Genomic DNA, 24,808 nt, shown 5'->3' with positions numbered 1-24,808 from the left:
AGGGATGGAAGCTCAGAGCTGTGCTCTTGCATTTGCTATTCTCCAGGGGGATTTGTGACTTGAGGAATGGAGAAGGCACCACAAAAAACTATCCCTGAGGGCCCAGGGGGCTGTGGTCCTGTGTTCCTGTGCAATGCTGCTGGTGTGGCTTCCTTCAGGAGCAAGTCTGGAGCACAGGTCTGGGGAAGAGCAGCTGAGGGAGCTGGGGTTGTTGAGCCTAGAGAAAAGGAGGCTGAGGGGAGACCTTCTGGCTCTCTACAGCTCCCTGAAAGGAGGCTGCAGCCAGGTGGGGTTGGTCCCTTCTCCCAAGGAACAAGTGACAAGACAAGAGGACAAGCCCTCAGGTTCTCCCAGAGGAGGTTGAGGTTGGCCATGAGGAACAATTTCTGCCCCTTGAGGGTCATCCAGGCCTGACCCAGGCTGCCCAGGGCAGTGTTAGAGTCCCTGGCGGGTTTCAAAGCTGTGGAGCTGTGGTGCTGAGGGCTATGGTTTGGTGGTGTCCTGGCAGTGCTGAGTTAAGGTTTGGACTTGGTGGTCTTCAAGGTCTCTTGCAACCAAAATGATTCTGTGTTTCTATGGCAGAAAAACAAAAAAAAGAGAAAGTCAGGAGAAGTTTATTGCTGCAAAGGGAAGATCTGGAGGTCAGGAACTCATGGCCAAAAAGCTCTGCTGAGATCTTTGAGCCTTGGCCCAAGCCTCTGCTTTCTGCTGCTGTGAAAATCTGTAGCCCTTAAGCTCTGTATTGGATTTTTTGCCTTGTTTTAGGGGAGGATCCAAACCACTTCTGCAGAAGCTCTGGGCTGGGTTGGGTTCCAAGCTGCACGTTGCTTTTCCAGGGGCACCTGGCCCTGTTCAGCTCTCATGGGTGGTGCTGGGTGAATTAAGCAGCTGCTGGCTCTGCTTCTCGTTCCCATTCTCCATGCAGGAATGTGGCACCCAGCCTGGCACATTCTGAAGTCCCTTTCATAGCTTTCTTTTAGTGTCTGTTTTCAACCTTCTGCTGCCATGGTTTGGATCTGTAGAAGAGGAGGCTGAGACCCTCAGTGTAACAAACTATTTTTTCTTCTCCAGTTACACCAGTCTGAGTACTGGTGCAGAGCTGGTGTGAGCTGAGGAGCTCCTGGACAGCATGTCCACAGCAGCAGGTGGGGTTGGTTCTTGGATGAAGGGACAGACAGATGGTGGCCAATGTCTGCACACCAGTCCTGAGCGTGGCTGCTAGAACACTGCAACAGGTTGCCCAGGGAGGTCGTTGAGGCTCCATCCCTGGAGATATTCCAGGTCAGGCTGCGCAAGGCTCTGAGCCACCTGCTCAAGTGGAGGATGTCCCTGCTGACTGCAGAGGGGGTTGGACTGGATGACCTTTGGAGGTCCCTTCCCATCCAGACCATTCTGTGATTCTGATGCTGTGGTGCTCCTCAGGCACCATGGGGCAGGCTGCAGCTTAGCAATGCCCACAAGAGCAACCTTGAGGAGAAGGACTTGGGGGTGCTTTGGGGTGAAGAGCTGGACATAAGCCAGCACTGTGTCCTCCCAGCCCTAGCTGTGTCCTGGGCTGGTCCCCAGTGTGTGGGCAGCAGGGGCAGGGAGGGGATTCTGCCTCTCTGTTCTGCTGGACACCCCCCTGCAGTGCTGGGGCAGCTCTGGAGTCCTCAGCACAGACAGGGACCTGTTGGAGCAGGGCCAGAGGAGGCCACAGTGATGCTGGAAGGCCTCTGCTGTGAGGCCAGGTGGGACAGTTGGGGTTGTTCATCCTGGAGAAGAGAAGGCTCCAGGGAGACCTTCTGGTGGCCTTTCAGGGCTTAAGGAAAGCTGGGGACAGAGTTTTGAGCAGGGCCTGTTGTGGCAGGAGCAGGGGTGATGGTTTGGGACTCAGAGGGAGCTTCAGAGTGGAGAGAAAGGAGAAATGTTTGCCCCTGAGGGTGGTGAGAGCCTGTGCCAGGCTGCCCAGAGAGGTGGGAGCTGCCCCAAGGATGGCACCACCCCAGGTGAGGTTGTTTGAGGCTCTGACAACCTTAGGTTCTAGTTGCAGATGTTCCTGATGTCTGCAGGCTTGTTGTGGATGAGCTTTGAAGGTACCTTCAACCCACCCATTCTATGGTTCTATGATTCTTTGACTCCAGCCAGAGGGTCCCAATTGGGCACAGCCAGCAGGAGGGGACTCATGGAGCAGCCTCATGGTGCTGGCTCAAGGTGTGTGCCCCTGGAGTGGTCAGTCAAGGCCAATCAACTGAGTGACCTCAAAGACCGCCTTGGGAAGGGTGTTCAAGCTGGGTGAGATGCTAACCCAGCTTCCAGCCATAAATCAGCACAGTGGTTTCCTTCCCTTCAGCTGCTTCTTCTCCTGGGTGAGCAGGTCCAGCAATGAGGAATCATAGAATGGTTTGGGTTGCAGGGGACCTCAAAGATCATCTGGTTCCAACCTCAGCCATGGGCAGGGAGCTGGGTGTAAGCTGCAGAGAGCTCACTTGCCTTTCCCATTCTACCGTGAAGTCTGATTTAGAGAATCTGAAACCGACCACCTCCAAGATCTTGGTGACCATGAAGTCAAGCAACTTGACCAGAGTTCCTTGTTGTGTCACACAGATCCCAGGTGTTAGGGGTTTGGAAGGGATCTCCAGAGATCATGGAGTCCAACCCTCTGCCAGAGCAGGACAAGAGAATCCAGCACAGGTCACAACAGGAATGCATCCAGGTGGTGCTGGAAAGGCTCCAGAGAAGGAGACTCCACAACCTCTCTGGGCAGCCTGTTCCAGTGCTCTGGGACTCTCCCAGTGAAAAAGTTCCTCCTCATGTTGAGGTGGAACCTCCTGTGCTGCAGTTTCCATCCATTGCCCCTTGTCTGTTGCTTGTAGGTGCAAGAAGAGATATTTTCATACAATCCTGGAATGGTCTGGGTTGGAAGAGAGCTCAGAGATCACCTCCTCATCTCCTTCCACCTCCCCACATGGGTCTCAACCAGACTCAGCTGCTCAAGGCCTCATCCAGCCTGGCCTTCAACACCCCCAGGGAGAAGGCAGCCACAGCCTCCCTGGGCAGCCTGTTCCTGAGTCCTGTGCATCTCCCATGAATCCAGGTTGGATTCTGTGTGCCAAAGAAATCCTTTAATGTGCTAAACTCAACCAATTTTAATGCCAGTTTCCATCCTTGTCTCCTCCTCTGCCTTAACTCCAAGTCAGGAGCTGCTCATCCTCTGCTCAGCAAGAAACAGGCAGCTTGCTCCTGTCCAACTATTGGGGGGGAGGGTGCGGGGGGGGGGTGCTGGAGGGGGAGAAATAGGATTTCTGCTTTCCATTACAATTGGGTAAGCAGATGCACACCCTCACCGTGATAGCTGCTTAGGAGGAAGTGCTTTTGGGTGGAAAGTTTGCATGGAAGGGCAAATTAATCCCACAGAAGAGGGAATTGATCCGACTGGGCTGCTCCTCAGGACCACAGCGAAGGGCTCCTGGCACAGAACAGCACCAGGCTTGGCTGGCTGCCCTGGGGGTCTCCTGCCAGCTGATTTGTCATGGCTGGAGCTGGTCATCAGAAGGCCAAGGGCAGCCTGGGCTGCATGCAAAGCAGTGTGGCCAGAGATGGAGAGAGGGGATCCTGCCCCTCTGCTCTGCTCTGGGGAGACCTCACCTGCAGTGCTGCATCCAGCTCTGGAGCCCTCAGCACAGGAAGGACGTGGACCTGATGGAGCAGGGCCAGAGGAGGGACAGGAAAATGATCAGGAGGTTGGAGCAGCTCTACTAGGAGGACAGGCTGAGGGAGCTGGGGGTGTTCAGCCTGGAGAAGAGAAGGCTCTGGGGAGACATAATAGCAGCCTGCCAGTAGCTGAAGGGGCTCCAAGCAGGCTGCAGAGGGACTGTTTGCAAAGGCCTGCAGGGACAGGATGAGGGACAATGGTTTGAAATGAGAGCAGAGCAGATTGAGATTGGATGTGAGGAACAAGTTCTTTCCTATGAGGTTGCTGAAACACTGCAACAGGTTGCCCAGGGAGGTAGTTGAGGCTTCATCCCTGGAGATCTTCAAGGTGAGGCCTCTAGTGGAGGATGTCCCTGCTGACTGCAGGGGGGTTGGACTGGATGACCTTTGGAGGTCCCTTCCAACCCAACCCATTCTCTGATCACTTTGACTCCAATCAATCATTTTGCTTTCTGAGGTGCAGGGAGGTTCCTTCCCAGGATGGGGCAGCTGCAGGTCCCTGAACTCAGCTGCAGAGGAGGGGGCAGCTGGGCTGCCCAGGGGCTGTGCAGTGTCCTCAGGGACCTTGTGTAGGAGGTAATTAATGATCTGCTGTGGGTAGGTGGGGTTTGTTGGTGTGCAGCTGCTCAGGCTTGGTTTAGAGAAAGGCATGGACACGTGGGGACAAGGCTGGCAGCTCAGAGGAGGAAGCCCTGCCATGTGAGGATGGGCTGAGGGAGCTGGGGTTGTTCAGCCTGGAGAACAGAAGGCTCTGGGGAGACTTTATCACCAGGGACCAGGACCTAAAGGGTGGGTACCAGGAGGATGGAAACTGCCTTTTGACAAGGAGTCCCATGGCAAAGACAAGGAGTGATGGGGACAAGTTACTGCTGGGGAGATTCCTGGTGCAATCCTGCAGAAGGGAAGCAGTGGAGTTCCGGACACCAGACAGTTTGAAGACTCAGCCTGGCAGGGTGCAGGGCCAGCTCATTTCAACTCCATTGTCACCTAGAAAGGTTGGGCCAGGGGATCATAGAATCATAGAATGGTCCAGGCTGGAAGGGACCTCCAAAGGTCATCCAGTCCAACCTCCCTGCACTCAGCAGGGACATCAGGCTGCCCAGGGCCTCCTCCAGCATCACCTTGAAGATCTCCAGGAAAGGAGCCTCAACCACCTCCCTGGGAAACCTGTGCCAGTGTTTCACCACCCTCATAGGAAAGAACTTGTTCCTCACATCCAATCTCAATCTGCTCTGCTCTTGTTTGAAGCCATTGTCCCTCATCCTGTCCCTGCAGCCCTTTGCAAACAGTCTCTCTGCAGCCTTCCTGTAGCCCCCTTCAGGTCCTGGCAGGCTGCTCTTAGGTCTGCCTGCAGCCTTCTCTTCTCCAGGCTGAACACCCCCAGCTCCCTCAGCCTGTCCTCATGGCAGAGCCGCTCCAGGTCCCTGATCATCTTCCTGTCCCTCCTCTGGACCCTCTCCATCAGCTCCATGTCGTTCCTGTGTTGAGGGCTCCAGAGCTGCACAGAGTACTCCAGGTGAGGTCTCAGCAAAGCAGAGCAAAGTGGCAGAATCACCTCTCTGGCTCTGCTGGCAATGCTGCTTTGGATGCAGCCCAGGCTGTGATTTGCCTTCTGTGCTGCAAGCTCACCCTGCCTGCTCCTGTCCAGCTTCTCCCCCACCAGCACCCCCAAGTCCTTTTCCTCAGGGCTGCTTTCTATCCCCTCCTCCCCCAGGCTGTATTGACAGTGAGGATTGTTCAGCCCAGGTGCAGAACCCTGCACTTGCTCCTGTTGAGCCTCATGAGGTTCACCTGGGACACCTCTCCAACTTGTTCTGGTCCCTCTGGATCCTTGGGGTCTCTTCCAACCTGGCATTCTGTGACTCTCTGATTTCACAGCCTGGGTGGGCACTGCTCTGCCACAACAAGCAGGGAATTTTGGGCACCAAGGGTGAGCAGCTGCTGGCCTCAAACTCATGCCAAGGCTGGTGGCTGTGGTGCAGACTCCTAGAGCCAGGTCTTCTCCAAGAGGAGGGCAGAAGGACCTCAGCTGTGGCATGGCCCTAAGTGTCCTGCATTTTGTCCCTGGCAGTGGGGTGGCTGCTGAGACTGTTCCTATATGGTAGGGCCTGGCTGGGCTCAGACCCTGGAGCTGGGGATGCAGCTGTGGGTGCTCAAACCTTTCCCTGGGTTAGGGGCTGAGAGAGGACAGGCTGCATCTGGCAGTGGAGGCCAGCGAGTTCTGGGGCACTGCGAGCTGAAGACCAGACACCTGAGCTTGAGGTGTCCAGGACTGCTCAGGAGGAATCTGTGTGGCACAGAATTTCAGCATGGTGAAGTGGGAAGGGACCTCTGGAGCTCATCCAGTCCAACTCCCCTGCTCCAGCAGGGACACCCACAGCAGCTTGCCCAGGGGCACAATGGCCAGGGGGGGTTGGAAGCTCTCCACAGAAGGAGACTCCACAACCTCTCTGGGCAGCCTGCTCCAGGCCTCCAGCACCCTCACACCAAACAAGTTGCTCCTGATTGAACCTCCTGGGTTCCAGGTAGTGCCCCTTGTCCTGTTGCTGGGCACCGGCTTAGGTGATCCCTGGCCCTGTCCTGCCATGCAGGTGGGCACTGCTGTGAGCCCATCTTGCTCTCTGGTTGACTACTTGTTTATAGGATTGCTCTGAGGAGATTGAAGGTGACCCTGACTGATGAGACACACAGACCTTTGTTCTGAGTTTGCAGCCTTCCCTCTGCATGGAGCAGGGCTCCTGGGCCAGGAATCATAGAATCCTGGAATGTCTCATCTTGGAGGGGATCTCAGAGATCATCTGCTCCAACCTCTCAACCAGACTCAGCTGCTCAAGGCCTCATCCAACCTGGTCTTAAACATCTCTAGGGAGGAGGCAGCCACAGCCTCCCTGGGCAGCCTGTTCCAGAGTCTCACCAACCTCATACTCAAGAACTTCTTCCTCAGCTCCAGTCTAACCCTGCTCTGCCTCAGCTTCAAACCATTCCCCCTTGGCCTGTCTCTAGACACCCTTATGAAAAGCTTCTTTCCAGCCTTCCTGCAGGATCTCTTCAGGTACTGGCAGGCAGCTCTAAGGTCCCCCCAGTGTCTTCTCTTCTCCAGGCTGAACACCCCCAGCTCCCTCAGCCTATCCTCACAGCAGAGCTGCTCCAGCCCTTGGATCATCTTTGTGGCCTCCTCTGGACTCTCTCCAACAGCTCTGTGTCCTTCTGATGCTGAGAACAACAGAACTGGAGGAAGGATTGGAGGTGGGGGCTCAGCAGAGCAGAGCCAAGGGACACAATCCCCTCTCCTGCCCTGCTGCCCACACTCCTCTGGCTGCAGCCTAGGATACAATTTGTGGATGAGATCAAAATGCTGCAAACCAGAGGGTCCCTGGCACTGCTGGCACAAGTGCACTAGGCTCCTGCATGGGTAGCCCTGCTGCCAGTGTGCAGGGCAAAGGTGGGAGAGGGAGAAGGTGGGCAGCTGGGGCTGCCCCATAGCTGTGCTCTCCATCAGTGCTAAGCATCACAGGTCACTGTGACGCCCTGCTTGGGGCGTGGTGCTGGCAGAGGGGTGCAGGAGCAGGGCTGAGGTGGAGCTTTCCTAGAGCTCATTTCTGATATCAGGGATGCTCTTCAGCTTCCCCAGAGCTGCTCTCTGCAAGTGGGTCAGTGGCAGCTGCCTCATCCTCACGGTCAGGAGGTGGCCATCACTTAAAGGCAAGTGCCAAAAGCAGCGTGGTGGAGAGCACTGAGGTGAAGGGTCGTGGCTCCTCCTTGGGGGCTGAGACAGCGCTGGCAGAAGGTTTTAAGTGATGGTGAGAGAAGTGAGAGGGAAGAGGTTTCACCCATGGTGATCACATATCTGAGCTGTGCTTTTGCTTCCCTGGCTTCCAGCTGGTCATGCTCAGAAGTGCAGGAAACACGCAGGACCCACATTGTGTCCCTGACCATCACAGAATTGTCAGGGTTGGAAGGGACCTCCAGGATCATCCATCTCCAACCCTCTTGCCATGGGCAGGGACACCTCACACTAGAGCAGGTTGCTCACAGCCACATCCAGCCTGGCTGCAAAAACCTCCAGGGAGGAGGCTTCTACCACCTCCCTGGGCAACCTGTGCCAGTGTCTCACCACCCTCATGGGGAAGAATTTCTTTCTAACATCCAATCTGAATCTTCCCACTTCTTTTTTTTTTCCATTCCCCCCACTCCTATCACTCCCTGCCACCTTAAAAAGTCCCTCCTCAGCTTTCTTGTAGCACCCTTCAGACCCTGGAAGGCCACAGGAAGGTCTCCTGGGAGCCTTCTCTTCTCCAGACTGCACAACTCCAACTCTCTCAGTCTGTCTCCAGAGCAGAGCAGCTCCAGCCCTCTGCTCATCCTCGTGGCCCGTCTCTGGACACCTTCCAGCACCTCCAGATCCTTCCTGGAACAGAGGCTCCAGAACTGGACCCAGAGCTCCAGGTGGGGTCTGAGCAGAGTGGAGCAGAGGGGGAGAATCACCTCCCTCACCTGCTGGCTGTGCTTCACTCTGGGGCCTCCAGCATCCCAGGGGAACTTGCTGATGCTTCTGTCCACCCCTGCCCGATGGTCTTTGTGGCAGGACGTGGTGGACATGGCCTGCATGAGCCTCGGGTCCCTGCAGGGCTGTCTTCTCCTTCACTTCAGCAGTTCTGTGTCCTCTCCTCTGGGTTACTTTGGGTTACTGTGTGTTTTGAGCTTTGTGAGGTGGCTGTAGGACAGGTGGTGGTTCCTGTGGCTTCTCCTTTGCTGGCTGTTCAAGCTTGCTGGAAGAAGGGAAGGTGCCTCATGGAGGGCATGAGGGACTCTGCGGGGGCTTGAGCTGTGTCCTGCTCACAACCTGACTGTGCTCACCAAAGTGGATTTTTTTCCTTGCTGTTGCTTTTTTTCTGCTTAAAAAGAGAAAACCTCTTCTCTTGTGAAGTTTCCACCATCAACCTGTCTGACACTTGCTGGCTCCTATCCCACAGAATCCCATCATGGTGCGGTGGATAAGGGTCCTCTGGAGCTCAGCCAGTCCAAGGTGACCCATCCAGGATGAGTCACAGCAGCTTGCCCAGGATGGTGTCCAGGTGGGTTTGGAATCCCTCCAGAGGAGCTGGCATTCTGGGCAAGAAGGTGGTGGAGGCAGGAAATGCCACCACAGTCCCTGTGGGATGGACCTGGCAGTGCTACTGGTGGTGGGGCTGGGGGCCAGGAGACCCAGCAGCAATGTGGAGCATGGGGAGTGAGATGGATGGAGGAGCACCTCGAGTGAGCAAGGCATGAAGGACATGCTGGACATGTTTTCCTTGGGCTAAGCTGTCAGACAGCTGTCAGAGCTGTCAGAGCTGTCTCTGGTCATTCAGCCCTGTCCCCTCAGTGGTTGCACACCTGTGGTTGCCAGAGCTTTGGTAGCCCCAAGAGTTGACTGTTGGCCCACTGACAACTGGGAGCTGGAGGGTTGGCTTCTGGCCAACACAGGCAACACCAGGTGGGTTTGGCAGATCAGAGAATGGGTTGGGTTGGAAGGGACCTCCAAAGGTCATCCAGTCCAACTTCCCTGTAGTGAGCAGGGGCATCCTCCATTGAGGCAGGTTGCTCAGGGCCTCATGGAGCCTTGAATATCTCTGCTCTGCCCTGGGAAGACCTCACCTGGAATATTGCATCCAGTTCTGGGGAGGGTCAGGGATCTGCTGGAGAGAGTCCAAGGGAGGGCTATGAGGATGCTGAAGGGACTGGAGCACTGCCCTATGAGGAGAGGCTGAGAGCCCTGGGGCTGTTTAGTCTGGAGAGGAGAAGACTGAGAGGGGATTTAATCAATGTCTATCAATATCTGAGGGCTGGGGGTCAAGAGGGAGGGGACAGGCTCTGCTCACTTGTGCCCTGGGAAAGGCCAAGGGGCAATGGATAGAAACTGCAGCACAGGAGGTTCCATCTCAACATGAGGAGGAACTTCTTCACTGGGAGGGTCCCAGAGCCCTGGAGCAGGCTGCCCAGAGAGGTTGTGGAGTCTCCTTCTCTGGAGCCTCTCAAGCCCCATCTGGATGTGTTCCTGTGTGACCTGTGCTGGATTCTCTGGTTCTGCTCTGGCAGGGAGTTGGACTCCATGATCTCTGGAGGTCCCTTCCAACCCCTAACATCTGGGATCTGTGATCCTGTGATCCTATGATCTCCAGGTCAGGAGCATCCTCCTGCCAACCTCACAACTTTACAGAATCCCAGTATCCCAGCATGGTGAGGGTTGGAAGGGACCTCTATGGATCATCCAGTCCAAGCCCCCTGCTAAAGCAGGGCACCCACAGCAGCTTGCCAGGAGCACAATGGCCAGGGGGAGGTGGGGGGTGGAAGCTCTCCGGAGAAGGAGACTCCACAACCTCTCTGGGCAGCCTGCTCCTTGGAGATGTGAGGGTAAGGAGCTGAGGAGCAGCACAGGCTGATGGTGGCACTTGGTTCATTTTTGGATGGAAGAGATGAGGGCCAACCCTTCCTCCCCGTGCTGGGAGGGCAAGGTGGAGAGAAATGGAACCAGAGCTGCTGGTTCTGAGAGCAGAGTGTGGTGCTGCAGAGTGCAGCTTCCCTCCCCAGGGGAGGTGGTTGGTTGTTAAAATCTGGGTTGGTGGAAAGTTCTCTGCTTCAGCCTCATTTTTAAATGCCTGCTTCTCTGTGGATCAGCTCCTGCCCCCCCCCCCCCCAAAAAAAAAAACAAACCCAGAGGCTGCCTGCTGCTGCCTGCAAGCTGCCAAGCTGCTGCTGCTCCTGTGCCCAGCAGTGATGTGCCATGGCTCCTGATGTTGATGGAGGTGCCCAGATGGAAGCAAATGTCCAGAGTTATTCAGCAGCACTTGCCCAGAATGCTGAAACGTGGTGAGAATGTGGTGAGAACAGCACTGGAATTACTGGGAATGTGCTGGTGGCTCACTTATTCACCCAGCCTCTGTGTGCAGGAGGCTGTGTGGTGCCAGCTCCAGAGGTGCCAGCTCCAGAAGTGCCAGCAGAAGATGGAGCAGCTCTACCCATGAGGCTAGAGCCATGGGGTCTCTGGGCTTCCTTACTGCTGGACCAGTTTCCTGATCCCACTCATGGTCTGCATGGGTGGCATCAGGAGAGGGGGGAAAAAGCTGTGCTCACCCCCAGCACAGCCTGGAGAGCCCCTGAGCCCTCACCCCATCCCCAGCAGGGTGGCTGAGCTGTGGTGGCCAGTGAGGGAGTGACAGTGTTGAGGGGGTGACAATGTAATTCCAGGTCTGAAGGTGTTCTCACTTGGGAGTCACCACATGTCCCACAGAAACTGGTTCTGTGGGGACTCTGCTTTGCCCATCTCTCATGATGGCCTTGGGAGGTCCCTTCCAACCCAGACCAACCTATGTCTTGTCCCAGACAGTTTCATGGCAACACGGACTTCTTTTTTTTCTTAGACCTTTGGGCTAAAAGGAGAGGGTTGTGGAGCAGCACTACCCTTCCTTAGATCATGGAATGGTTTGGGTTGGAAGGGACCTCCAAAGGTCATCCTGTCCAACCCTCCTGCAGTCAGCAGGGACATCCTACCTGGAGCCTTCTCTTCTCCAGGCTGAACACCCCCAGCTCCCTCAGCCTGTCCTCATGGCAGAGCTGCTCCAACCCCCTGATCATCTTCATGTCCCTCCTCTGGCCCTGCTCCATCGAGGGCTCCAGAGCTGGATGCAGCACTGCAGGTGAGGTCTCCCCAGAGCAGAGTGGCACAATCACTCCAGTGTCACCAGCACAGGTTTTGGGTGATGAAAACCATGCCAAGCAGGTGCCAAGCAGCAGTACTGAGCCATGGCATCTGCTCTGCTCCCCTGGCCCAGTTGTCCTCAACAGAAGGACAACTTCTGCCAGCCTGCTGATGTTCTGCTACTCCTGCAGTTGCCAGCTGCCGTGGAACAGCCCAGAAGAGCTTTGGGCTTGGGGCTCAGATGTGTTGCTGTCCTGTGCCCTGACATTCACAGGTCAGTGGCATTGTTAAAGGTTGATTAATTAAACAGGCATCCAGCTAATGACCTCCTCCTCCTCCTTGCTTCTGATTGGCTCTTCGCTCTTAGGGGTAAATCGATGGGAATTCAGGGTTGGCGTTTTTTTACCCAGCACTTCACAAAACTGATGCCATCGATTGGAGGAGGCCTGGAGCATGGCGCCAGGGTGTGCTGGGCACCAGGGTGTGCTGGGCATCAGTGTGTGCTGGGTGTAGGCATCAGGGAGTGCTGGGCATTAGGGAGGGCTGGGCATCAGGCTGTGCTGGGGATGGGCATTAGAATGTGCTGGGTGTCAGGATGTGCTGGGGATGGGCATCAGAGTGTGCTGTCATCAGAGTGTGTTAGGGATGGACTTCAGCATGTGCTGGTGGAGCTTGGTGGGGTCTGGATGCTGTGCTGGTGGAGCTTGGTGGGGGTCTGGATGCTGTGCTGGTGGAGCACCTCCTTCTGTGGGATTGCCAGCAAATTGTCATCTTCTGGGCTCTCCCACCTGCTGGTGCCACCAAAGGTAGGAGGATGAAGGCAGATGCAGGAAGATGGACCTGTCCTTGCACCTTATGGGTGTCTGTAGCCATGTGAAGTGATTTGTAAGATGTTTGATCTGGAATCACAGAATGGTTTGGGTTGGGAGGGATCTTTAAGGACCATCTCCTTCCTGCTGCCCTGCCATGGCAGGGACACCTTCAGCTAGACCAAGCTCACCTTGAGTTGGACAGCAACCCCTCCTAGGCATCAAGGCTTTGGTATTGTCTTTCTCTGTCTCTGTCCATGTCCACACTTCTCCTCTTGAAATCCTCCTGGTTCTTCTTGGTGGTGCTGCTGAAAGCTCTGCACCTTCTCCCAAAAGCCTAAGCAGCCTCCTTGAGTTGATGGCCTGGATTTAGCTGGTATGAGACCAACATGAACCTATGGCTAAGGGTTTCCATGGCCTGTGACTGATTTCTCTTGCTGAGGAACCTTTCTCCACCCCAAGAACCACTTGATGGACCATTTTGCAGCCCAGCTTCTTCCTGCAGTCATCTTCAGTTCTTGGCTTTTTCTCCTGTCTGGGTGGCTTAGAATCATAGAATTACAGAATTGTCAGGGTTGGAAGGGACCTCCAGGATCATCCAGTTCCAACCCCCCTGCCATGGGCAGGGACACCTCACACTACAGCAGGTTGCTCACAGCCACATCCAGCCTGGCCTTCAAAACCTCCAGGGATGAGGCTTCCACCACCTCCCTGGGCAACCTCTGCCAGTGTCTCACCACCCTCATGGGGAAGAACTTCTTCCTAACATCCAATCTGAATCTCCCCATTTCTAGTTTTTCTCCATCCCCCCACTCCTATCACTCCCTGGCACCCTAAGAAGTCCCTCCCCAGCTCTCTTGTAGCCCCTTTCAGATCTTGGAAGGCCACAAGAAGGTCTCCTGGGAGCCTTCTCCTCTCCAGACTGCACAACCCCAATTCTCTCAGTCTGTCTCCAGAGCAGAGCAGCTCCAGCCCTCTGCTCATCCTCATGGCCCTTCTCTGGACACCTTCCAGCACCTCCAGATCCTTCCTGGAACAGAGGCTCCAGAACTGGACCCAGAGCTCCAGGTGTGGTCTGAGCAGAGTGGAGCAGAGGGGGAGAATCCCCTCCCTGGCCCTGCTGGCCACACTTCTCTTGCTGCAGCCCAGGCTCTGCTTGGCTCTCTGGGCTGCAAGTGCTCACTGCTGGCTCCTGTTGAGCTTCTCCTCCCCCAGCACCCCCAAGGCCTTTTCTTCAGGGCTGCTCTCCAGCCAGTCCCTGCCCAGCCTATATCAGTGCTTGGGATTGCCCTGACCCAGCTGCAGGACCTTGCACTTGGTCTTGTTGAACCTCCTGAGGTTGCCATGGGCTCAGCTCTGCAGCCTGCCCAGGTGCCTCTGGATGGATCCCTTCCCTCCAGCTGTCAGCTGCGCCACACAGCTTGGTGCTGAGGGTGCACTCAATGCTTCTGTCCCTGTGGCCAACAAAGATGTTGAACAAGCCTGGTCCCAGTGCTGATCCCTGAGGGACTCCACTTGGCCGTGGACCCATTGGCAGCCACCCTTTGGGTGCAGCCCTCAGCCAGTTCTGTATCCACTGAAGACTTCAGAGCTTCCCTCTACGCTTTGTGCTGCTCTAATTGCATCCTGCCTCAGGTCCTTTTGTCTTCTGCAGGAAGCGTGGTGCCCATTTCCATAGAGCCCAGAGGAACCTTGTGGTGTCTGCAGGCAAGGAGCCTGCAGCTGCAAGAGAAGGAAAAATGCAAATTGGGTAAAATCTGGGGGTGAGGTGGCTGCTGAAGGGCCCTCCCAGTGCCATTTACCCAGCTATTAGCTGGGGTTGGTTTGACAACTGGAGACTTCTTCCCGTGGCAGAGTTCCTACCCAGCTGTGGTTGTGCTGTGAGGGTGTTGTGAGGGTTTCTTTGACAACTGGAGACTCCTTCCTCTGGTGAGGTTCTTACCCAGCCACAGTGATGATGGAGGGATTCTGCTCCTCTGCTCTGCTCTGGTGAGACCCCCCTGAAGAACCATGTCCGGGTCTGGAGCCTCCAACACAAGAAGGGCAGGGAACTGTTGGAGAAGGAGCAGAAGGGCCCACAAAGATGATCAGAGGGCTGGAGAACCTCCCCTGTGGGGACAGCCTGGGAGAGTTGGGGCTGTTCAGCCTCGGGAAGAGAAGGTGCTGGGGAAACCTTCTGGTGGCATTTCAGTACCCAAAGGGAGCTCCAGGACAGCTGGGGAGGGACTTTTGACAAGGGCTGGGAGTGCCAGGATGAGGGACAATGGCTTTGAGCTGGGAGAGGGCAGACTGAGACTGGAGATGAGGAAGAAATTCTTGAGAGTGAGGGTTGGGAGACACTGGCACAGGTTGCCCAGGGAGACTGTGGATGCCCTCTCCCTGGAGGTGTTGAAGGCCAGGCTGGGTGAGACCTGGAGCAACCTGGGCTGGTGGGAGGTGTCCCTGCTCATGGTAGGGGGTTGGAACTGGATGAGCTTTGAGGAGCTGAAGCCAGATGATCTTTGAGGAGCTGAAACCAGATGGTCTCTGAGGAGCTGAAACCAGATGGTCTCTGGAGGTCCCTTCCCACCCAAGCACTCTCTGAATGTGTGTTGTGAGGGTGTCCTGCCCGGCCCTGGCTGTGGCTTGCCTGGAGCAGCCAAGCTCTGGGGTGGCTGCTGGGAGGCTGCCAAGGCTCGGGGTGTTGGACCAGCCCTGCCTGCATTGATCAGCAGGGCAGTGGTTAATAAATTCATCACCCTGCTCGTTATGACTCTAATTAAAAGCGGTGAGTGCGGGAGGACAGCTCGGCCAGTACCTCTCTGGGCTCAGCAGTGGGCACTGCCACCGGCCTGGCCACTCACCTGCTGCTGGGGATGCCCCTTTGTGAGGGGCTGGGAGGGCAGCAGAGGCTGGCAGCCCCTTGACCAAAGAGGTTGGCCAAAGAGGTTGGGTGCCAGCACCTGTGGAGTCATCAGGACCAGGAGCCCTGTCCACAACAGCCCTTTAAGTGGGAGCTCTGCAGTGGCTGGGAACAGGGATGTGCCACCCTGAGCCACCATGCCATGGGAGTGGGAGCCCTCTGAGCAGCCCAGTCTTGGGGTGAGCCCCACCAGCATGCAGTGAGGAGAAGGAACAGAGCCAGTGAGCATCGTGAGGTGGTGGAGAAGCTTCAGCAAGGATGGAGCAGCAGGTGAGTGCTGGAGCAAAGGGAGCTGAGGAGGCGAAGCAGCAGGTGAGGAGTGGAGGAGCTACTGGGTAGGAGCCCTGGTGTCCATTCTTCTCCTCACTCAGAGCAGTGGTGATGCCAGAGAGGAGACACCAGCTGTTGGATCCACCTTCAGCAAAAGCCTCAGTGGCAGTGCAGAGATCTGGTGGCCAATACACTTGTGCCTGCTCTGGCAGTTCCCACCCTTCATGGGAAGCAGGAGAAGTTCCCAGCTGGAGCATGAGTGCTGGGGGAGGTGGAACCATTGTGTTTGCATCCCTGAGCTGATGAGATTCTTTAACTGGAGGATGGAGAGGAGAGAGCTGCCTACCTGGGTCTGTCAAGCCTCAAGGCAGCTTGGTGGAGTCACTTCCTGAAGGGGCTGTAGAAGCTCCGTGTGGAGAGCAGAAGAGCTGGATGCACACAAGGGCCAGGCGCAGAGCTTGGCTTGGGCAAGTGTGAGCAAAGGATGGGTTCTGGTCTTCAGGGGAGTTTGGCATGGAGCTGAGGGCAGGAGAGAAGACACCTGAGAGCCTGCAGTTGGTCAGAGCTTTGGAGAGGAGCACAGCAAGCAGGGAGTTGTGGCTGTGGTGGCACCAGGGCAGAGCAGGTGGGAGAAGCTGCAGCTTTGAAGCAGGTTGATGGTAAAGCCCAGCACAGGAGTGGCTGACCTGGGCATGCTGCTGGGCATGCTGCTGGGCTATGCAAGTGGAGGCACCTGGGGGACCAATTTGGAGCCCCCAGCAGTGTGCTGCTGGTGTGTCTCATGGAGATGTCCTACCTGTCACCTTGATCTGAGGGTCTGCAGCAGCTTCCAGGCAGGTGACAACCTGTTTGTCTTCTCCATGCCACTCCTGGTTCTGTCACATTGCTTCTCAGCCTCTTCTTCCCCCAGGCTGAAGAGCTCTGTCTGCCGAGCCAGAGCTTCACACCAGAGCCACCCCAGGCCATTCAGATTTCCTCCATCCTCTGCACCTTCTCCACTCCTGGGATGGACTTTCTGGAAGGGCAGCTGGGACTGGAGGTGGCCTTGAGCAGCAGGGGCTCCCACAGTGACACTTTCTGCCCTCTGGTCCCTGCTGTTCTTTCAGGTACCTGTTGAGCTTAGCTGTGGTGGGGTTGCAGGACCACCAGCCACAGCCAGGCCGGCTTAGAACCTCTCGTTGGTGGCATTGTCTTTGCATGGGGTTGATGCTGCATCCTCAACTGCTTGGCTCTGGGAGGTCCTTCTGCACTCAGCTCTCAGTGTTGCCCCCCCAGGTACCTTGGTTGGTGGCTCACAGTTCTCCTGCCCTTCCAGTCCCTTTGGACTCTGCCTGGTGGTGCCTCACCTCCATGGCACATCCTTTGGATGAGCTGCCTGGGTTGGTGAGATCCTTCCCTCTCCTCCCTGGGCAGCAGAGCACAAGGCTCTCTGCAACAGGTCAAGCCCAGAGAGAGGAGGTTCTGGAGGAGGTGATCAATGGCATGGGTGGAGAAGGTTTGGTTTGATGATGGAAGATGAGGTGCACTGAAGAGAGAGAAGACTGCAAATGGAATGTGGCGAGCCTGGAAAGGGACTTGGGGGTTGATGTAGAAGTTGAGCTCCTTATGGATCGTCAGGATCATAAGGATCCACGTGAATCTGAACTGGACTTTCAGTAACCCCTGAGTTCCCTCATTAACAGCCTCACCCACAGAGGTCTAGGGACTGATCCACAAGGTCTTTGTGGATCAGGTCGTTGGGATGTGTCTGAGGTGGCTGCTTTGCAATGCCCCCAGGTACCCAAACAGAGGCAGGGCTAAATCTGGGACCTCTGCTGGGCCATTCCTTTGCCTGTCTGAAGGCAGTGGCGGGGTTCAGAGTGAAGACCTTGTCAAGGGCCCTAACCCTCGTCAGCTGTGAGCACAGGGGCCAGCAACAAGAGCACAAAGAAGCTCCACTGGGCCAGAGCTGTGGTCTGTGTGACCCAGTGTCCATCTCCAGCAGTGGCCAAAGGACACACTGCTCAGAGCCTGGACCCTTTGCAGGCCACTCCCTGTGCTCCTCACATCCCAACAACTCCTGGTCTAGGCCTTTGCAAACAGCCTTCTTGGAGCCCTCTTCAGGTACTGGCAGGCTGCTCTCAGATCTCCCCAGAGCCTTCTCTTCTCCAGGCTGAACACCCCCAGCTCCCTCAGCCTGTCCTCATGGCAGAGCCGCTCCAGGTCCCTGATCATCTTCCTGTCCCTCCTCTGGCCCTGCTCCATCAGGTCCATGTCCTTGCTGTGCTGAGGGCTCCAGAGCTGGATGCAGCACTGCAGGTGAGGTCTCCCCAGAGCAGAGCAGAGGGGCAGGATCCCCTCTCTCCATCTCTGGCCACACTGCTTTGCATGCAGCCCAGGCTGTCCTTGGCCTTCTGTGCTGCAAGCTCACACTGCTGGCTCCTGTCCAGCTTCTCCCCCACCAGCACCCCCAAGTCCTTTTCTGCAGGGCTGCTCTCAATCTCCTCACCTCCAGCCTGTGTTGATATCTGGGATTGCCCCAACCTAGGTACAGGACCTTGCATTTTGCCTTATTGAACCTCCTGAGCTTCTCCTCAGCCACCTCTGCAGCCTGCCCAGGTCCCTCTGGGTGGCACCATCCCATCCTTCAGACTCACCAACCACAGCACTCAGCTGTGAAGGCAGCCACAGGATGCTGCTCTCCTTGGCTTCTTCCATTCTTTCATCAAAACTGATTTAATTTGCCCCTTTATACTGAGAAGTTCCCTGTGTAGGACCTGTCTAGCCAAGTAGGACTTCTCAGCCTTGGTGCTGTCTGAAGAGAAGATCTTATTCTCCCTTCTCCAGAAGAAGCTTGGCTCTGTGTGGCTCTTTTTTTATCTCCAGTCCTAGGCAGAGCTGAAGCTTGCCAGCTCCTCATTTCCCAGCTGATCCCAGGTTAGAGAGGTGGCAGTGAGGCGTGCAGAGGACCTCCCCAGAGCTCTGCAGGTGACAGTCATCCCTTTAACCTGATCTCTGCAGGTAATAGTCATCTCCTTAACCTGAGCTCTGCAGGTAACAGCCATCCCTTTAACCTGTCTGGGGCTCTCTGGTGGGGTCAGCTTGATTTACAGTTCCAACCCTTCCCCTTTCCCTCTCTGCTGCCTTCTCCGTGGGTGGACCCAGCTGGTGGCTGTGCTCCTCAGCAGCCCTTCCCGTGCAAGGTGGATGCTGACAAAGCTGCTGGAGCTCTCTGTAAGGTGTGTGGCAGGAGGCTCTCCTGAAGCAGTGGCTGGGAGTTAATCAGCAGTGGAATCTCGTTAAACATCCACCTCAAGCTGTGCTGCTGGCAGCAGCAGCAGCTGCTCTGAAGCATTGCCTGTGGGACTAGAGGATGGGTTGTCCCCCATCAGTCCTAGAACCATAGAACAGTTTGGGTTGGAAGAGGCCTCCAAGATGATCCAGTTCCAACCCCACTGCCATGGGCAGGGGCACCTCCTGCCAGAGCAGTTCCCACACAACCTGTCTTTGAACACTTCCAGGTTGCCTCCTCTGTTCCACCCTCCTGGGGAAGAATTTCCTCCTAATGTCTAATCTTAGATGAGGTTCTTCCAGTTTGAAGCCATTGCCCCTTGTCCTCCTCTCCATGCCTTTGTAACAAGTCCCTCTCCAGCTCTCTGGGAGGCCTTTCAGCTACTGGAAGGCAGCTCTAAGGTCTCCCTGGAGCCTTCTTTTCTCCAAGCTGAACAACCCCAGCCCCCTCAGCCTGTCTTTGTAGGAGCTTTCCTCCCAGGTTAGAACTTGTGCTTGCAAGTGAAGGGTTGGACCAGGGGGCTCTTGGGCTCTGTTGAGCAGAAATCACTGGTGGCTTCCTGTCACAGGCAGCAGCTTCTGGAGGTGACACAGGTCAGCAACATCCTTCCAGCCCGGAAAGCCCCCGGAGCTGGAAGCCTTTGTTACCTGCAGCAGGGGCTCCTGCTCTGGGTGCTTTCCTGCTGGCAGCTGAGAGCCTGCCTTTGCTCTTTATCTTGCTTCCTTTTGGTGGAGGCAGCTTTTCCCAGAGTGGTTTGGAGATGGCAGGGCCAGAGCTTTCTTCAGGAGGTGATCTCAGACCACAAAACTCCTGCTTGTGTTGCCAGCACACAAGGTGCTGGTCCCAGTTTGCTGTTTTCCCCAGCACCCAGTGCACTGATTTCTCCTCCACTGAAGCCCCAGGTGGAGGTTGCTCTGCCCTGATCCCTGCAGAGCCCAGCTCCTTATTTGGACCATGGTGATGAAGGGAACCAAGCTGCCCCCATGATGCTCAGCCCAGCCCATGGTCCCTGGCCATGTGTGGAGCTGCTGCTGGCTCCCAGCTTCTGCCCCATGGGGGCTGGTGGGGGTTTTGGGGGGGCTGGTGGGACTGCTCTGGGTGTTTTGGGGCTCTGATCCCTTCTCTTGCTGGTTTGGGCAGGAAGCAGGAGGCTGTGGTGGGATTTCAGATGCCACTGGAGAGTGGTGCCCTCTGCCCTGGGTGGCAGGAAGGGCTGCTGCTGCAGCTGCTGCTGGAGGGGACAGGCTGTGAATGAGGAGCTGGGGAGGAGAGAGGTGCAGCTGGAGAAGGCCCTGCCTGGTCTGGTGAGGACAGCTGGAGCAGTTGCTGGGTCTCTTTGTCCCACACATGGGGTTCCTGCAGCTCCTGGTGTCACTTGGAGCTCTGCAGGACCCCTCTGGGGCTCCCCTGAGCCCTGAGCTTGGACCTGAGGTGTTCCTCTTGTACAGATCTCATGGTGCCTCTGCTCGCCTTTGTCTTTTTTCCCTTTACCTTCTTCCTGTTCCTGTTGTTTCCTGGAGGACAGGGCCACCAGCCCAGCACGTGGTGGAGATCTGGATGTGCTGCCAAGTGGTGAGGGTCACAGCAGCCCTTTCTGCACCACTTTACTCCAGCTCCCAGCACGGGCCCCTCGTGACACTGCTGCTGCAGCTGCAGCAGGAAACCTGCCTGGGTGACCTTCACCTTTGTTTGCTACCTTCCTACAACTGTGCCGTGTGCCCACGTGGCCAAGAAAGTCAACAGCAGAAGCAGAGCAGCAGCCAGCAGGGCCAGGGCAGGGATTGTCCTCCTGCACTGGGCACTGCTGAGGCCACACCTGGAGTCCTGGAGTCAGTTTTGAGTCTCTTACTCCAAGAAGGACATTGAGAGGCTGGGACAGATCCAGAGAAGGGCAACAGAGCTGGGGAAGGGTCTGGAGAACAGGGCTGGGGAGGAGCAGCTGAGGGACCTGAGGTTGTCCACCCTGGAGAAAAGGAGGCTGAGGGGAGACCTTCTGGCTCTCTATAGCTCCCTGAAAGGAGTTGCAGCCAGGTGGGGTGGGTCTCTTCTCCTGAGGAATGAATGATAGGACAAGAGGAAATGGTCTCAGGTTGCCCAGGGGAGGTTCAAGTCGGCCATGAGCAACAATTTGTGCACCTTGAGGGATGTCCAGGCCTGGCCCTGGCTGCACAGGGCAGTGTAGGAGTCCCCATCCCTGGAGGGGTCAGAGCTGTGGAGCTGTGGTGCTGAGGGCCATGGGTTGGTGGTGCCCTGGTGCTGGGGTAAGGCTTGGACTTTGCCCATCAAGGTCTCTGATCCTGTGATCCCTGGCTTGCTGAGGAGCCAGAAAAGAGCTTTCTTGTTTCTAGCACTTTAGCTGATGGCAGCGAGGGCCCTTTCTGAGGACATTTTGGAAGGCTCCACAGGTGCTGGCAGCAGCCCAGCCTTCTGCTGCTGGGTGTGGGCTTCCTGCAGGCTCTCCTCCCCAGTGGCAGTCACGACTCCACAGCATGAGAGATTGTCCAGCACTGTGAATGTCACAGTTCCCAGCCCAGGGCTTTGAGCCTGCAGCATGGAGGGGCTCCTGGGTGTCAGCCCTGCCTGGGCTGTGCCACTACTCCCAGGAGGGTTTGCCTGGTGTGGAGCACAGGCAGAGGACAGCAGCTGTGCCCTCAGACCATGCTGTGCCCCTGCAGCTCCTGAGGAACCTCTGCCCCTTTTCTGCCAGACCCTTTGCTGTGCTGCTGACCCCCTGCTGCAGCTGGTCCTCATGGGAAGAGCTCCAGGACTTTTCCATGGGCAACTCTCATGCTTTGGTTGCTTGCTGACCTCACCCAGCTTTCATCAGACTCCTCCTCTGGCTGTGTGTTGTTGGCTTTGATGACCTGATTGTCATTGTGCTGTGGCAGGATTGTGCTCTTCTGTCCTCATTCAGAGAGGCAACTCCTGGGTTTGCCTTTTGATAGGTTCCTCAGCTGCCTTGGCTTGGCTGGGTTGCTCCATCCTTCCACAGGCACCTCTCAGAGGCTGCTTTTCTTCCTTTCCATACCCACCACACAATTGGCACAACACAGTTTCCAGTGCCATGTTATGAAACCAGGGCTCCCTGCTGCCCACGAGCACGTTGCCTTTTCAAGCTGCTGCTTTCTCAGTGCCTTTCAACCCTACCTCATTTGGTATCCTTCTTGATGAGGAATTTTTGACTCTTTCTTTCTTCAGGGACTGTTGGATCCAAGTTCTTTATTGTCCTATTGTGGGCTGGCTCCTGAATAGATCTTGTCTGGCATCCTGTGCCTTGCTGTGGGCTGAACCTAGAGCTCTGAGCTCCTTTTGCTTCCTGAGGACTGAACCTGGAGCTCTGAGCTCTTTGTTGCTGCAGAAGGAGCCCTGCTGTTTAAAAGCTGAGGAGCTGTTCCCTTCCTTTCAGGAGTTTTTCCCAAGGCTTTGTGCTTGGTGCTGCAGCTGTGGGACAGATGTGCTGCTGCAGTGATGGGACAGATGTGGTACTGCAGCTGTGCAACAGATGTGGTGCTGCAGCTGTGGGCCAGGCCCCAGTACTGCTGTGGTGCTGCAGCTGTGGGCCAGATGTGGTGCTGCAGCTGTGGGGACAGATGTGGTGCTGCAGCTGTGGGCCAAATGTGGTGCTGCAGCTGTGGGGACAGATGTGATGCTGCAGCTGTGGGCCAGATGTGGTTCTGCAGCTGTGGGCCAGATGTGGTGCTGCAGCTGTAGGGACAGATGTGATGATGCATCTGTGGGCCAGCAGCAGTGCTGCAGCTATGGGACAGCTGTGGTGCTGCAGCTGTGGGGCCAGCTGTGGTGCTGCATTTGTGGGGCCAGCGGCGGTGCTGCATTTGTGGGGCCAGCTGTGGTGCTGCATTTGTGGGGCCAGTGGCGGTGCTGCATTTGTGGGGCCAGCGGCAGTGCTGCATTTGTGGGGCCAGCTGTGGTGCTGCATTTGTGGGGCCAGTGGCGGTGCTGCATTTGTGGGGCCAGCGGCAGTGCTGCATTTGTGGGGCCAGCGGCGGTGCTGCATTCGTGGGGCCAGTGGCAGTGCTGCATTTGTGGGGTCTGCTGTGGTGCTGCATTTGTGGGGCCAGTGGCAGTGCTGCATTTGTGGGGCCAGCGGCGGTGCTGCATTCGTGGGGCCAGCTGTGGTGCTGCATTTGTGGGGCCAGTGGCGGTGCTGCATTTGTGGGGCCAGTGGCGGTGCTGCATTTGTGGGGCCAGCGGCAGTGCTGCATTTGTGGGGCCAGCGGCGGTGCTACATTTGTGGGGCCAGCGGCAGTGCTGCATTTGTGGGGCCAGCGGCGGTGCTACATTTGTGGGGCCAGCGGCGGTGCTGCCCATCTCCACCCCAGCTCTGTGTCTCTCCACAGAAGTGTCTGAGGCTGAACCCTGACGTCCCTGTGTGGGTGTCCAAGCAGCGCATCCTCTGCACCCTGAACCACAGCCTGAAGGATGTCCTCAACTATGGCCTCTTCCAGCCAGCCTTCAATGGCCGTGCCGGCAAGTTCCTGGATGAGGAGCGGCTGCTGCGGGAATACCCCCTGAACCCCGACACCCCTGTGCCCTACCTGGAGGTACCTCATGCTGCCCTTTGGCCCCACTTCCTTCCCAGCAGTGCAGCAGCTGTCCCCTGTCCCACTCCTCTTTCCCCCCCAGTTCCTTTTACCCCTTTCCCCCCAGCTCCTTCTCCCCTTTCCCCCTAGTTCCTTCTTCCCTTTCCCCCCGGTTCCTTCTCCCCTTTTCTCCCCAGCTCCTTCTCCCCTTTTCCCCTCTAGTTCCTTCTCCCCTTTCCTTCCCAGCTCCTTCTTCCCCTTTTCCCCCAGCTCCCACTCCCCTTCCCCCCAGTTCCTTCTCCTCTTTCCTCCCCAGCTCCTACTCCCCTTTCCCACCAGTTCCTTCTCCCCTTTCCTCCCCAGCTCCTCCTCCCCTATCCCCCCAGTTCCTTCTCACTTTTCTGCTCTAGTTCCTTCTCTCCCTTTCCCCCCCCAGCTCCTTCTCTCCCTTTCACCCCCAGCTCCTTCTTCCCTTTCCCCTCCCAGCTCCTTCTCCTTTTTCCCCCCAGTCCCTCCCAGCAGAGCAGCAGCAGGACACTGTGTGGGTGTCTGTTTACTCACGAGGAGCTCATTGAGGGGAAGGCTGAGGTGGATGACTCTGAGTTTTCCTTGCTCGTGACTGCCTGAGATCTCCACAAGCACCTGCCTGAGAGCTCCACAAACATCTGCCAGAGCCCTGTGGAACAGTTCCCCTCATTTCTGCCCCTCTGCATCCCAATTCCTTCCTTTCTGGAGGCATGGAGTCTCTTGTGGGAGGTTGCAGCAGTAGAGGGAAGGCTACAGAGGGAAAATCTTCAGGAGAGGTATCCAGGGGAGGCTGAAGGACTTGAGTTTGATGTTTCTGTAGAGACTAGAACACAATCAACAGCTTTGCCAGGAACCAACCATCCCTTCATGGACCTTGTCAGGGCGATGAGGATGAGCTGCTCTGTCTTCTGCTCCAGAAAACTCAGCAGGGTAGAATTATTTCAGGAATCACAGAGTGGGTTGGGTTGGAAGGGACCTTAAAGATCATCCAGTTCCAATCCCCCGCCATAGGCAGGGACACCTCCCACCAGCCCAGGTTGCTCAAGGCCTCATCCAGCCTGGCCTTGAACACCTCTAGGGAGGAGATATCCACAGTCTCCCTGGACAACCTGTTCCAGTGTCTCCCCACCCTCACTGCAAAGAATTTCTTCCTCATCTCCAGCCTCAGTCTCCCCTCTCCCAGCTCAAAGCCATTGTCCCTTGTCCTGGCACTTCCAGCCCTTGTCAAAAGTCCCTTCCCAGCTCTCCTGGAGCCTTCTTCAGGTACTGGAAGGCCACAAGAAGGTCTTTCTGGAGCCTTCTCCAGGCTGAACAAGCACAACTCTCCCAGCCTGTCCCTACAGGGGAGGTTCTGCAGTTCTCTGATCATCTTTGTGGACTCCTCTAGACCCCCTCCAGCAGCTTCATGTCCCTCTTCTATTGGGGGCACCAGAATTGGAGGCAGTGCTGCAGGTGGGGTCTCAGGAGATCAGAGCAGGGTGGCAGAAGCCCCTCCCTTGCCCTGCTGCCCATGCTGCCTTCTTTTCCTATTTCCATTCCCACTGAGCTGTTGTTCTAAGGTGACCGCAGTGCCCTTTTGGGCTCTGCTGTCTGTGCTGGGTCTCCAGTGTCCTGCAC

General features: G+C 56.5%; 1 protein-coding gene across 1 annotated transcript in view; it reads left to right on the top strand.

Moving 5' to 3' along the window:
* The window catches only part of LOC128980865 (SH3 and multiple ankyrin repeat domains protein 3-like), a gene marked incomplete at its 3' end in the record, with an annotated part of 226,171 nt that overhangs the window by 18,279 nt on the left and 183,084 nt on the right, over nt 1-24,808 (top strand). Inside the window, exon 3 of the mRNA XM_054399419.1 lies at nt 22,982-23,185. Coding sequence (XP_054255394.1) covers nt 22,982-23,185 — 204 coding nt within the window. The remainder of the gene's footprint in view (nt 1-22,981; nt 23,186-24,808) is intronic.

Source organism: Indicator indicator, chromosome 3, assembly GCF_027791375.1.
Source record: "Indicator indicator isolate 239-I01 chromosome 3, UM_Iind_1.1, whole genome shotgun sequence".
Taxonomy (NCBI): domain Eukaryota; kingdom Metazoa; phylum Chordata; class Aves; order Piciformes; family Indicatoridae; genus Indicator; species Indicator indicator.
This window is presented reverse-complemented; position numbering and strand designations above follow the sequence as displayed.